A 14,518-nucleotide genomic window follows, 5' to 3' on the forward strand; every position below is an offset into this window, starting at 1 on the left:
ATTATAATATTTCCACTGCAACTACCAATTTAAACATATCTTGTTTTGTATAAATAAACTGTTTAGTTTTTAACTAGTTTTTAAGACAGTGCTACGCCCTTGCAGGGTGACCATGTACCAAACCTATATGTAACACCTTTATATCCATGGTTTTTCGCATGAAATAAATGAAATGAAATGAAATGAAATAAAAGACAAAATAATTTATTATTATTTATTTTATGTTATAGTACCATAATTAAGTATATCGTACATACTTTTGTTCTTGACTGACACACTTCCTTAAAGTAATTCCATCATTCCAATAACATAAATATGGCCTAGTCTTTATTTTTAAGGCATCCATCGCAACATTCACATCTATACAAGCTACTCATACAAGGGATAAAATATAACCACAAGAACAGCGGTCGGCAACCTTTTAGCAGCCAAGGGCCACAGAGCAGTTAACCAAGTGGACGCGGGCCGCACTTTGTTAGTATTTATGACTTTATCAGAAATTGTCGTTTGTCAATATTACATACAAAATAGCCAGGGAGGCTCGCGGGCCGCAAGTGAGAGGTTCGCGGGCCGCATGCGGCCCGCGGGCCGCTGGTTGCCGACCGCTGCACTAGAACATTAAAATGGGCGATGTTTATACAAAGATTTTGAGGCTTGATGCAATGCACAAGGCTCCTTTACAATTATTCTGTTAGGTACCTAAATGGTCATGTCACTGGGAAGTTGGTAGGATTTTATGTTCATAAGTAATAGTTATTTACTCTGTTCTGGCGTAGTGACATCCAAACATGTGTTGTAAGCATTAGAAATAAGTATACTGTCCGATGGCAACACATGATTAGGTACGGCTCTAATAGTTTAGCACGCTTACAATTCTGAACTGAAGCAAACCGTATTATAACAAAATGACCCATTATTATAATTAATATAAATTAAACTTCGTTAAAACCAATTTAACATATAGGTAATTGAGCAAAATAAAAAGGCGTCAACATTAATTTGATATTCTAGGAAAAAAAATATACCTTACCTACGTGTCATGGTCTATCGGCATCAATATATAAGTATTTTGACTATAGCGCACGTAGGTATTACATAGCTACTCGTATAGGTAATGTACAGGTAAAATGTGTACTTATTTTTGTTGCTTTGTTCACTTCGTTGTACTGCTTTTTTTCTTATTGTCAGTGATATTCACCTGTTGACAATCGCAGACACATTTTTGACTCCTTTACATATTGCCTATTTCTTATTCGAATGTCTAACTAAAAGTTTTATGTTTTGTTTTATGAATATGTCATTATGCTATTGATGTAGTTGTTCCCCATTAAGGTAAACGAATGGGTAATTACAACTAAAAAACAAATCTACATCTTTCTCCCCGTGCGCAATACTCTTTATTTCGTTACTAGACTACGTGGAATGCTGAGGAGTTAAAAAAGATGTAACAGATCCATGGCTCCGCCTCCGGGTAGTAGTTCCAAATATCTGATTTAAAAAAACTATAAAATGAACAAAACCTGGACACAAAATTTCACAAGAATAGGTTGAAAAATGCGAGCTGTAAAAACTTCTATATATTAGTTAGAGTGTGCTTAGGTATTTGAAAATAATACGAGCGAGATGCATTAGCTGTCAATAATATCAATTGTTTTCAAAATTCGAATGCTAGAATACGTATGAGTTTCGCCCTACAACTTTCCACGTTGACATTAAGCTAATGTTTGAATATCGAGAACTGTCCTATAGACATTCATTTTACCAAACTGCAACAGACTATGTACTCTTTACTCTAGAAGTCACATTTACAGTAGTTAATATTAACACATATCCATCACAATAATTTTAGAATATCAGTTGTTTCGTTCGTTCAGGTTCATTATGTGCAAGGATTTTCTACATTTTCACCTTAAAATCTAATATCATAATAATAAAATAGATTTTTGAGTTGATTTGTCGATAAAATCTTTTGAGTTGACAACACCTTTATAAGAAACCATTTAAGAATTATCTATTTAATATTACTCTCTGTGAGTATTTTTTTTATCTATGTATAATATAGTTTTTTTTTTCAAAATCTCTACGTGTTTAAGAATACTCAATATCATTATATTTATTTATAATCAAAGACTACCACGAGATTATTTTGATTATAATTTAGTTAGATTTGACTAGAATTTCAAGTGGTGCGCAATTTTATGTTACCAATATTCCGTTATTTTGGGTCTGACTTACTAAGGCTTAGTAAATTATTTCCATAAGTGCTGCACTTCGCATGCTCGTAAAGTTCGTCTTTAAGGAAGGAAATGGGCTGCATAAAATAGGATATTATGCTGTAGTGAATAAATGTACAATCTTCTTAGACCACATTGTCTTTGCAATAGAGCCTACTGCCACCACCACTTCAAGCAAGTGCCAAACCGCCAGACCTCTGCTCCCGTACGGGCGGGGTCAAGGTGCTACGAATTTAATTACCATAAATTAACTTTAAACATTTAACATTTCTATTTATTTTTAACCCAATCGTAGTCAAAAGCAGAGTTTATAGCTCAAGCAAGCCAATTTGAATCGTCAAAGGGATTGTTTCATGCTCTCGTTGCATACTATTATTTACACGAACATCATAGATCTACGGACACACCATATTATGCACCCGTCTATGGTACCACTTCAAGTTATCATTTGTGATGCTACGTTTGACTACGGTGGATCCGCTAGGACAAACTACCTTTTATGTTACATTTATGTACAATCTTGTGGAATGCACTTTCATTACGTTACATATCAGTAGGTATCTATGACAAGAAAATTATTAATTTAATAAATACTAACAGTTTTTATAGGTTGAAAATACATAATTTGATATATTATTCGTTGCGCAAGGTTGGTCGTGTAATGGTAGATTCATTTTATTTAAATAACGTATGATTCTTTATAATTACAATTTAATAAAATTTGAATTAAAATTTGAGAATCCTAAAGAGATCAATTCCGCAAGTTATCTTTATGTATACTATAAGGTAACTTATTAACAATAATAGTGCATTATTACCTACACGTTAGATATCCTATTAAAAATCTAGAGTTTCTCGGGCTGACGTGGAATAAATTCTGACCCAAAGCTTAGGAACTTTAAACAGATTTTTAAGAGCCACTGCTCATTACCGATGTAGTGCATAATTATTTTCCATCGTTTTTTCAAGGAAACTTACGAACGTGTCTTGCTATATCAGTCAGTCTCGGTACAAAAAGTACTGGGGTTGACTGAAGTAGCATGATAAATACGTACGTTTTCGAGAAAATACGATGGAAAACAATTATGCACTTCATCTGTAATTGTGAAATATCACTCCACGCAACTAAATTTCATATCTTTGTAGCTTACAAATAGAGTTTATTTTAGATTACTGGAGATACATCTTGGAGATATGTTGCGTGGCACTTGTTAATAAGCCAATTGAAAATAAAAACACAATTATTGGCTTATGCACTTCTTAGTCAAAAAGCTTGAAATAGACCAGAGAATGAAAGTTTTGCCATTCCATTTAGGCCTAACGCATCTGTCTTAAAGAAATATTGAAGATACTATTCTTTGGAGTTAGGTAGAGTTAGTTGTCGCGTTCAGTGTGGGTTCGGAGGCCTCAGCACGGTGATGCAGATAGAGCCGCGGAGCAACCGGAGCAAGTCTATTACTTCTGGAGTTTTCATTGACGTCACATTTTCATCGTTCACCTGAAAATAGAGGTAATTTATTTGAATACATTATTGGCAATCACCGACGAATCTTCTTCTTCGACCTAGCGTTCTCCCGGCCTGGCGCCGGGGTCCGCTTTCCTGCTCAGTCTACTCCACTTTGCCCGGTCTTTGGCATCCTCGGGTGTGAGATTGTTCTCACCCATGTCCGCTGTCACGACGTCCAGCCAGCGTTTCTTAGGCCTAATTAATATAAAATAATAATAATTCAGCCTGTATACATCCCACTGCTGGCCCTTTTTCACGCGCGAGAGGGTTTGGGCTATATGGTCCCCAAGCTGGCCAAATGCGGGTTGGGACTTCACATACAACTTCCTAATTTCTTCGCGGATTTATGCAGGTTTCCTTACGCTGTTTTCCTTCACCGAATGGCCAATATCAAAGATATTCCGCACATAAGTTTCAAAACTATCATTGGTAATATTTTACACCAGCACGGAAAAAAAAAATACTAAAGTTTTTTTCATGATTTTGAACTACATGATAAAGAATGACTCACGTTAGGCCGGGCCGAGTCCGAGCTGGAGCTTTCGTGTCATAGAAAAGTACGCCCCGGAAGCTCCGGCCCGGACACGGCCCGGTATAACGTGAGTCATCCTTAAGTCATCATATAGTAAAGCTATTTGTGGGACGACTGAGCACTGCATGCTGCATGCTGGACCTCAGCCGGTTGTGCCACGCGGTCAGGTCAAACTGTAAGGCTGGTACAACCTGCAGGATGACGTCTCCCCGCCGCAGCCGGCCGTCGCGCGCGGCGACGCTGTCGCTGTACACGGCCGAGATGTAGCTCTGCCCCGACTCCGGGTGGCTCTGCACGCTGAACCCCAGCCTGCTGTTCCACCCGCGGTTCAGCTCCACTGTCACTATCTGGAACATACAATTCTCACATGTATTCGTATCGAGAACAATAGAGAGTGAGGCAAGAACACATCTGATTGTCATAAAGAAACGAGGCAACCATTGACTTTACAAAATAAATATTAAAACGTATTGTATGTTAGGAATACAGATTATGTTTAAGAAACTTACTGTAGGCTCCGAATGATTGCTGTCTAGGTTATGTGGGTCAGGTTGTATGTTCTCCTTCTGGACGGTTTCGATCTCCTTCGGCTTCGACGGCGCCCGCGCTTCCTTCGCCTTCCGCTCGCTGTCCGGCGATAGAGCGACTGCCTTCCACTTCTTCAATCCACCTGAAGCATTATTTAATATTCTTATAAAAAGTTATTAACGTATTTATCAGAAAGTTTCACTTATAAAATTAAGTAATTAATTGGTTTTTATACTGATTTTATTAATGTTCGTGACTGTGCAAATAAATGACATATAAGTATAAGAATGGAAACTCTTTTAAATCATCTCAAATTTCAAACGGTGGTCAAATCTAGCTAGATTCCTGATGAGTGATGATAATGTATCAGTTTAATAAATGAGCGTGGAAAAAACAGATGCCCATTAATAAATTAAACTAATGTATCTCTGAAAGCGAATGCTTGTTTTTCGGTTTGTGGTGACCCACAATGTCCAGCATTGATTTAAGCATACCGAAAGCTGCCATTTTGATAAGCCTACCTCATTAAGTAGGCTGTTTAATAGTTCAGCCACAAATGTCTGCGGCTAACCTAACCTGTTGAAGCCGCGTCACGTTTCTACTAACTACGTTATAATTAAAACCAATATTTAGATGGCGTACCTACTTTTGCCACAGTATCTTTTGCTAAGCTCAATAATGGTTACGTTTAAATATTGCAATTAAGTAAATAAAGTATTTCAGTGGTTAAAATATAAATACGTACTTAAGTCACTTATTAATTATGCCATATGTTTCACATGCATTAGACATGCTAACTTACACTCAAAGTGACTTTAAAATACACTGTACATATTTTATGTGTCACTTTGTTTGATTAGCTATCATGATACCAACGTGCTAAATGCTGAACTGAGTTTAGTGAACTCAGTGAACGTTGGAATGACAGTCGCTTAAGTACAAAAACGATATTACGTCAGTCTAATTTGTAATTTAATATGTCGATATCCTACTGGCGGACACAGACCTCTGAGAGCATGTTTAAATATAGGTTACCTACGTATCCTACTTAATATCCGCGACAGTAAAACTTGTATAGGAAATGTCGTTATTACTATTGTTAAAACCAATATTAAACAAATAAAAACTCACCGTCATTAACTTCTCCGTCAGAAGTCATCAGTACGGCACTTTGGTACATGGGAGTAGAATGTTTAAATCTCGCCTCATCGCTGGACAATTCAGCTGGCATGGAAACCGGCTCATCAGAGTCTACTGGGAACGAGGGCTCGTATCTCTGCCGACTCCGATCCTCCTGGTAGGCATTACGAGCGTCCAACGCATCGTTGTCTAGATTATTTAGTTCATATGCGTGCGGTGGTACTGAAATTACAGAATAGTATAAGTATGTCATGCTGTAGCCTGCAATGAAAGACAAAAAACGCGTAAATTCATATCATTACGATTAAACACGACGACTTAAGTGTCGAAGTAACGCTATAAGAACAATGATTGCGAGGAGACGCCAGGAATTGGACTCTTAAAGCTATTAAACGGACCATTTGCTTGTAAAGGAGTTAAATAAAATAATACGCGCTTGAATGCTTACGATCCGATAAAAAGGATTTCCTGTTATACTTTACGGTATTTTAACACAAATAGGTAAGATACAAATAAGAAAACAAATCTAAATACAAAAAAAATGTTTGTAAGTTTGGCCATAAATACAACTTACGTAAGGTTACAGAATAAATAATGGTAAGGTGCAAGTACTTATTTGACAAACAAGCTGGGCTGGGCATGTAAACATATATTAAACTACATAGGTAGTAATGGGAATCATGGGTGATGGTGACATGAGCCGTAAATGTATTTTAGAGGGTCGGTCATAAAAAATAGTTTTATAAATGTGAGATGGTAGGTATTTAATGCATTTTCGATTCTTTCGTTAAATCAATAGGTTTACTGCAGTTATCTAAATCAGAGGTACCTAGGTGTACTAAAACCGCGCGTTACCGCCGTTATCAGACACTCTCGCAGTGAAACATCGAGGTTAAAGTTAAACAAACCAAAAATTGAGCTAAAAACACGGAAGTTTTGACTGCCATGGGTTTTACATAATTGAATTCTATATACCTACTCGTACATCTATTTGTATAACTATTAGAGGGTGGCAGATAGGTAAAAGTGCGTTGTCCTACTAATATTGATGTTGACTGTACTGTACACATATTTGCTAGGTACCTGTTCAAGGTTTACCCTAGTTATACAAATATAGATGTACGAGTATATTAAAGGTTCTACATAGGTATCACGTTTTGTAACGCCTTTAAAGAAGAGATGATAATGTAATTTTGATGCGTAGAAGTAGGTTATAACACTGTTTTTAAATGAACTTTTTCAAATACATATATCCAGTAGCAAATCGAGAACTTTAAACCTTACCTGACTACAAATTAAGATATACGATTATTTAGTTTTAAGCCACATTTCGCTAGTTACCTATATTAAGGCTTGTAATGACGCGCGGATAACCTGATTGTACCCGTGTTTGAATTTAGACTAATTCAAATGGTTATTGGTGAATGCATACTCGGGGTGAAAGGGCGGTAAATATGTGAGTCTGAGCGGTGTGTGGGTGTTGTTACTGGTATTCAAGTAAACTTGCCAAGGTGTGAGAGCAGGCAATCGGTGCACGCATAGTCTTACTACTATGGTTGGGTTCCGTCAGTCCGTCTATTAACTGATTCGGATTATTTTTAAGCTATGAGGTATCTTCCACTAAATTCCACTTCATCATATTACTCAAATAATAAATACTATTCCGTCTCGATATTCGTCAATATTTTTTTGGCAATATTATTTCCGATCTGATCTGAAAATAATTTAGATGGGGTGTGATAGTGGAAAAAAGTGAAATCCCGGGCAAGGGCAACGAGTGAGCAGGGATGGTGGCTCACCTGCCAGGCTTAGCTTTTGTTTTCTACAAGTCGGCGGGGCGGTGGGGCTGGCCAGAGCTACAGAGTGCGCCCGAGACACCCGCCTTTCCGGAGTTTCCATATGTGACTTTAGTTCAGTCTGTTGTGTTGGCGCATCTGCGTGGAACACTTGGCTTAAGAATATATCCTTCAACTGTGCTATGCATTTTAGTTTGGTTTAGAAAGTGGTAAAACTGATGCAACTTATTTTGATAATTTGAAACGGTCAACCTAATCATATATTAATGAGTGTCATATGTCATATGTAAGTCACACTACGTAGATGCAATGCTCAGCCGGCGGATATAATCTTTGCTTGAGTGGTCGTTTCTGAAGCGGCTGCGTGAGTTGTGAGCCTAATACGTGTGAGGCGGTGTCGGGTGAGAGCAACCTTTATTTGTGCTGGAGGTACATAGTTCGATTACCATCAGTGCAGCTGTGATTATGTAGCGTATGCTTGGTATTTATTAAAAATTGTAATTGCCAAGCTATAAAACATGAGATTCGAAATTTAGAATTGCTCAGTTTTAGAACTTTCAAACGAATAACTTAACTAATGAGCGCATAACTGGTCATCTCTATATATTATGTATCCTTTTAAAACTAAAATTGAAATTAATTTTCCTACAATCATTAACTAAGAGCAAAAAATTTTCTGTATAACATGCCTTTAGTGGACTTTTAATGGATATGAGAGGAGTGTATTCACGGCCATTTTACTCGCTCTTATTAGTCCCTAAGGAGTCATAATGAGGCAGTTGATTACAGCACATAATAAATTAAGACCCGGGGCCCGTTTCTCAAAAGCTTGTATATAACTTGTAATACAAGGGGAAGTCCCTTTCTAACAAAAGCTGTCAAAAAGTGACATCCGCTTGTATTACAAGTTACAAGCCTTTGAGAAACGGGCCCCTGATTCCAAAGATCCTATGGCCGACTCATCTCTGTCGGATAATTGACAATGTTTTTGAACCAATGAAAGATGTTGACACATTTAGAAGCTTAAATTAACGCGTTTAATTTAATTGAAATACAGGCGTTTAATTTAATTTCCTAAATAGGTATGTGTGGGTATAGCGCGACCCCGTAAATGTTAGTTGTGAGTACAAAGTAAGTTTTATTTTTATTACGGCACGAAATGAGTCGGTATAACTGCTTGTTATTATCCTAATAAAATAACAGAACTTTTAACTACACCCACGCTTCAGTAATACACGTGGCAGGCGAATACACGAGGGTGAAACAGTTATGTTTCAATTTTGATTTACCACGACCGACTAAAAGTATTTTTGAACGTTTTCTATACTTTTACTTTTTCCTAATAGTGAAAATAATTGATGTTTCTTCCGTTCGAAACGTGGTGTAAGTTATGAACATTACAGAGACAAAAAAATAAGTTCAATGACCTGTGTTCTTCACTTTATTTGCTAAATTAACTAGCGTATTTAAATTAATTTCGTTACAGTTATTCTACACGCAACATATTCTTTCAACGTTTTTAAGTAGCTAAGTTGCTTCTATAGTGAAAGTAATTACCATTTAAATGTACTTAACTATTACCTAAGCATTTTTCTGCAATTTCTGTAGGTTATAACTTATAATATCTATCTATATACTAGGCCTGCAAAGGAAAGAAACTGCTTGTCTAGATATTTACGGTGGAATAGCTGGTTTGATAGTGCACGACACCTTGCACTTTGTGACTATGCGCTGAAACTTGGCACAGTTGATTCTTAGCTGGTTTTGAGCAGAAACAGATCGGGAGCCATCGAGAACCACCTCTCATTTAGTGGGAGGGAGGGGAAAAGTTCGACGCTGCCGCGCTTCACTTGGAGCAACATTTCTCTAAAACTATACCTATTAGGGCATGTGATATATCATTTTCGTATAAATTAAGGATGATATAATTAAAAATTCGTATTAGAGAGGTAAATTACACAAACTCGTAAAGTAAGTACAGTCTTAATATTATCTTTTTCGCGTTGCAGAAGTTTGTTAGTAACTTCGACTACTTCGAGATAGGGGATATCACAATACGCCTATTTCATTTTTCGAGTTATAGAGGTGTACCTCACAATTGTACTGGATAGTCGTGAAGGGAATCGCTGGTTACCTCGTCTTAATGAAATTAAATATTTCGAGTTACGGAGGTTTTGGTCTTTGAAGGGAAGGGAATGCTACTTTATTCCGTGTTAACGAAGATTTCGCCTTATCGAGGTCCCACTGCATTATTTTTAAGCCTTCAGCTGCCTAGGAATGTAACCGGTTTAGCATATGTACTGTAAACCCAGGCGGCATTGTAAGGGAAGAATGGCGCCGATGGTTAAGCTTATAGGTAAGGTAAGAGAATAACGACTGACAAGAAGAACACAATCTCATTACGTGGAAATTACGTAAAGTGACCTTTACGTTGTTTGTAACTAAGTTGTCACTGTCGGCGATTTGGTAGGTGCACAACAGATCTTCAACCCTTAACATTTGATGGCATAGTCGTATAAGATTAAAAATTATAATGATAGTTCACTCCATAAACATAACAATACGAGTAGATACCTACGTAATGTACAATAGGTACCTGTGCCTATTACATTTCTTAGAAAATCATGTTTACAATTTCGTTGATTCGAAATGAAACCTTATATTCATTAATGCACAATACGATGTTACTTGTGCAGTTAAATACGGGCTTAAGACGTAGTTAGGTCATATTACAGTCCGCCTCGCCTGCAGCGTAATATAAGCCAGGCCTCCGTGCAGCATCCGTAACTACACTTGCAGGTACAAACATTTTATACACAACTGGACCGGATTAAAATTCAAATTGCAACAACTACATGTGCAACCGAACTATTACTTAAAAGATGAAACATGCAAATTTAATGCTGCTTATCTAATGAACACGCCAACTATTACTTTGGCTAATTGAACATTAGCTTTAGATCTGGTCATATGCAACGGAAATTCAGTTTTTAAGCAGTTAATTAGCTAATTATATCTCATGTCGTATCAAATACAATTCTACAACAGTATGCTTTAGGAGTTTGCTCAGCTTAAGTATGTAAATGTTGGCTATCATACAACAGTAGCAGAGAAATTAGTTTGAGAGCTCGTGGACTTTCTACTATTAACATATATTATATAGAATATAGATTAATATAACACACTGTATCAACTGTATGTATGCTTTCGATAATAACAGTGGATAACAGGAAATATCCTAAGTGCTAAATGCTTACAATGGAATTTCGGTAGCTCGAGCCTAGATAATTCAAAATCCTCGTTAATACGAAATATAATTTTATTCTCTCCTATTTATACCTCCAAAACTTGAAACATTTAACCTCACCACACATAACCAACGAATTCCTAGAGTACAGTAAGGCGCATTGGAGTAACTTCGAAAAGTTCGAAAGCGGGGTAATTTTGATAATGGCAAATATCTATAAAACCAGAAGCAGTTCATACTTCAGCAACTCTTATGCTATTGCAACGCTTTCCAAGGCATCTTGCTTACTGTTAGAGCTGCTGCTGTTGTCTACATTTCGAAGTTATTAATTAAAATACCTATAAGTACCTTTATAACTCTAAGCTAAGAAAATAATAAGACTGGTATTATTGTAGGTACGTGTTGTGTGATTATCTCTGTAATACGGAATGTTCCAAACTTTATATTAAAGGAAAAAATGGAAAAATTTACGCTTCCGGCAGGACTTGAACCCGCATCCTCCACAATCCGTGTGTTGCTCTTAACCAATTGAGCTACGGAAGCCTACCAGGACATCGCAAATCTTTCCATTCCTTTCTTTATGTAAACACGCCTTTGGGGTGGCGTATAGCGACATCTACCGACAGACAATTACATCTTTTAACGGCACCGGAGTCTCAAGTTGCATTGAGAATTCACCAGTAACAATGTGCTAACCCATACTAAATCATTTTTTTAACAAGCAGATATGTCTGCGTGATTTTTCCATTTTTTCCTTTAATATAAAGTTTGGAATATCGCTCGCAGACGTATCTGCTTGTTAAAAAATTGATTTAGTATGGGTTAGCACATTGTTACTGGTGAATTCTCAATGCAACTTGAGACTCCGGTGCCGTTAAAAGATGTAATTGTCTGTCGGTAGATGTCGCTATACGCCACCCCAAAGGCGTGTTTACATAAAGAAAGGAATGGAAAGATTTGCGATGTCCTGGTAGGCTTCCGTAGCTCAATTGGTTAAGAGCAACACACGGATTGTGGAGGATGCGGGTTCAAGTCCTGCCGGAAGCGTAAATTTTTCCATTTTTTCCTTTAATATAAAGTTTGGAATATCGCTCGCAGACGTATCTGCTTGTTAAAAAATTGATTTACGGAATGTTCATTGATCCCTTCAACATGAAATTATTTTTAACGAACAGTAACCGACGAATATCAATTAAAACTTCCACCGGTTCTAATGTACTTATGTAAGTGCTGCATAGCTATAGTTACATATATGAATACATAGAGGCTTGTTAAATTAGTCACTAGGTACTAAGTTAGTCACATTATGGATGAAAGGGACACTAATAATAGCCGTTTATAATTAGATCAGCATACCATTAGGCTGCTCATAGTGGTTGTTGTCCTTGGTCAGTTTGCGGAACTTGCGGGGCGAGAGGCAGGGGGAGCGTGAGCCGTCCACCGCGTCGGGGGTGAGCCGCCGCGCCGCCAGGTCGCACAACATCGACACCGCTTCGGGCCTGAGGGCAGAATGCTACTAAATAAGTTATACTATAAACTACACACGCACAGAGAGAACCTTAACCTAGATAATATCTTAGATATCAGAATTCATAACACGCTACGTTAATAATTGCGCCACTTTATGAAAATATCTAAAATAGGTACCTACGGTATATATGGTTACTTGGTTAACACCATAATTAATAACTACATAGTACTTACCTACCTAATGTAAGAAATATGTAAATAAAATAAAACGTTACACCTTTTGTGTAACTACTCAACAAACTTTCGGTCTATGGGCCACTTGAATGTGCAAATGTTGCAATACCGCAGTGTTCTGAGCTACCTTTTCACAAGTTTTTTCTAAAACCGATTTGCTTTCTTTGGAGGAGTTGGGGGCTTAGCCAAGAGACAATCGTTTGTGAAGTAGCGAACGAAACATTATCTGTCTCTTCATCGCACTAATATAGAGTGACAGAGAGACAGACAGCGTTTCGTTCGGTACAGCGCAATGAATGTCATCTTGGCTAGACCCCCTGTTCGCACGGTGAGTCGAAGGGAGCTCAATCTTAGGGAGACCGCGTGCTCTCAGTACAGCCACAGGGAATGGAGGATAGTGCGTTACAATACTTGCCTTAGCGGGGGTTTAGGCCGGGGCGGTGGGTCAGAGTCGGTGGGCTCCTCTTTGGGCGACATGGGCGACAGTGGAGTCGCTGCGTGGTCGCGGTACAACCGCAGACGCACCTCCGAGCCACACGCGCGCAGGAACGCCACGGCCGCCGCATGTGACATGTTCGACATCGGTGTGTCGTTTACCTGCATGGTGGTGATCATTTGTGAGACATTATTTTGCTTTAAAACACGGCCCTTCAGGCTTTTTGTTATTTTTATAAACAACAATCAAATTAAAAAGTAAGTAGTAAGGGCTCTTAATGTACAAAAAATAACTTTTCTCAAAAATGGACGTCAAAGTCGACTTTGCCGTTTAAAAAATAGGTCGCGAAGCGCGTAGTTTATGGTCAGTCAAAAATTAAAAAGTTAAAAACATTGCAGTCTCGATTTTGGGACTGCAATGTTGCATACAAATTCCATTATTTGTCGAGTTCCAAACTTTTTAAAAGTTGAAATGGCCATATCAAATGAAGGCACAGGCCCATTAAACAGCCCAACATATGATTAGTACCGCGACTATTTAACTGTCTCAAATAGGTTGACGTATTTTTGGCAGAAAAATACACTTCTATTTTTTTTTTAAATATGAAAAGGCGGCAAAGCTAATTTTTACAATTGTTTCTACTTTTTTCTGTGAAAATATATACGTAAGAACGTTGCTTTTGTAAAATATTTCTATGATATTTATATTTCTTGCACCATTTTTGAGAAAAGCACTATATATGACTCGGCTGGAAGGCTACTTGCTGGCTTCGGATTCAATTAAACGGACTCCCAAGGTCGTCCGTTTAACACGAATCCTTAGCCTGCAAGTAGCTACTTCCGAGCCTCGACAATAATGTACTATTGCACATTGTAGAACCATTTTTTTTAAGTACCTAGAAGTAACCTAGGTTGTAAAATGGTAAATAGTGTACATACCGCGACAATCCGGTCGCCGGGCTGTATCCGACCGTCGCTGAGCGCCGGCTCGCGTACCAGGGCGCGCACGTAGTGCCCTAGCGCGCTGTGGTCCTCCTTACGGAGTGTGAAACCCAGTGAGCCGTTCACTTTCGTCATCACTATGTCGAACTCCTGGAAGAAACCAGATATTACTAAATTCGTAAGCATTGTATTGTAATACGTCCGTATTTAAAAAAAAAATACACTTCTATTTTTTTTTTAAATACGGACAGGTTACCGCAATTCGACGACTGGCGCCTATATTGCGTGAGGGGCGAGTCCAGCCAGCCCAACTTCTCGAGAAATCTATACCTACTACTACTGACGCATGATTATTATTCCTCTCATTACACTATATATTATTTTTCATCGAATTTCTTCGATTGGATTTTTGGATACTATGAATATAGGTAGGTACTTATAGTTACAATTTAT

The 14,518-nt window shown here is 37.8% G+C and overlaps 1 protein-coding gene and 2 non-coding genes across 3 annotated transcripts in view; 1 reads left to right on the forward strand and 2 right to left on the reverse strand.

Annotated features, from left to right (window-relative positions):
- Nucleotides 1–200: 200 nt before the first annotated feature.
- LOC134791982 (uncharacterized) overlaps nucleotides 201–14,518 on the reverse strand; it is a 171,587-nt gene continuing 157,269 nt past the window's right edge. Inside the window, exons 7-14 of the mRNA XM_063763083.1 lie at nucleotides 14,063–14,215; nucleotides 13,104–13,285; nucleotides 12,341–12,483; nucleotides 7,741–7,875; nucleotides 5,933–6,163; nucleotides 4,783–4,943; nucleotides 4,465–4,620; nucleotides 201–3,732 (exon numbers count right to left, since the gene is read on the reverse strand). Of these exons, the coding sequence (XP_063619153.1) occupies nucleotides 3,622–3,732; nucleotides 4,465–4,620; nucleotides 4,783–4,943; nucleotides 5,933–6,163; nucleotides 7,741–7,875; nucleotides 12,341–12,483; nucleotides 13,104–13,285; nucleotides 14,063–14,215 (1,272 nt within the window). The 3' untranslated portion in view covers nucleotides 201–3,621. The remainder of the gene's footprint in view (nucleotides 3,733–4,464; nucleotides 4,621–4,782; nucleotides 4,944–5,932; nucleotides 6,164–7,740; nucleotides 7,876–12,340; nucleotides 12,484–13,103; nucleotides 13,286–14,062; nucleotides 14,216–14,518) is intronic.
- Nucleotides 11,455–11,527, reverse strand: Trnas-gga (transfer RNA serine (anticodon GGA)). Its single transcript has one exon. It is a non-coding gene; the product is annotated as a tRNA-Ser (tRNA).
- Nucleotides 11,959–12,031, forward strand: Trnas-gga (transfer RNA serine (anticodon GGA)). The gene has a single exon. It is a non-coding gene; the product is annotated as a tRNA-Ser (tRNA).

This window comes from Cydia splendana, chromosome 1, assembly GCF_910591565.1.
Source record: "Cydia splendana chromosome 1, ilCydSple1.2, whole genome shotgun sequence".
In the NCBI taxonomy this organism is placed as follows: domain Eukaryota; kingdom Metazoa; phylum Arthropoda; class Insecta; order Lepidoptera; family Tortricidae; genus Cydia; species Cydia splendana.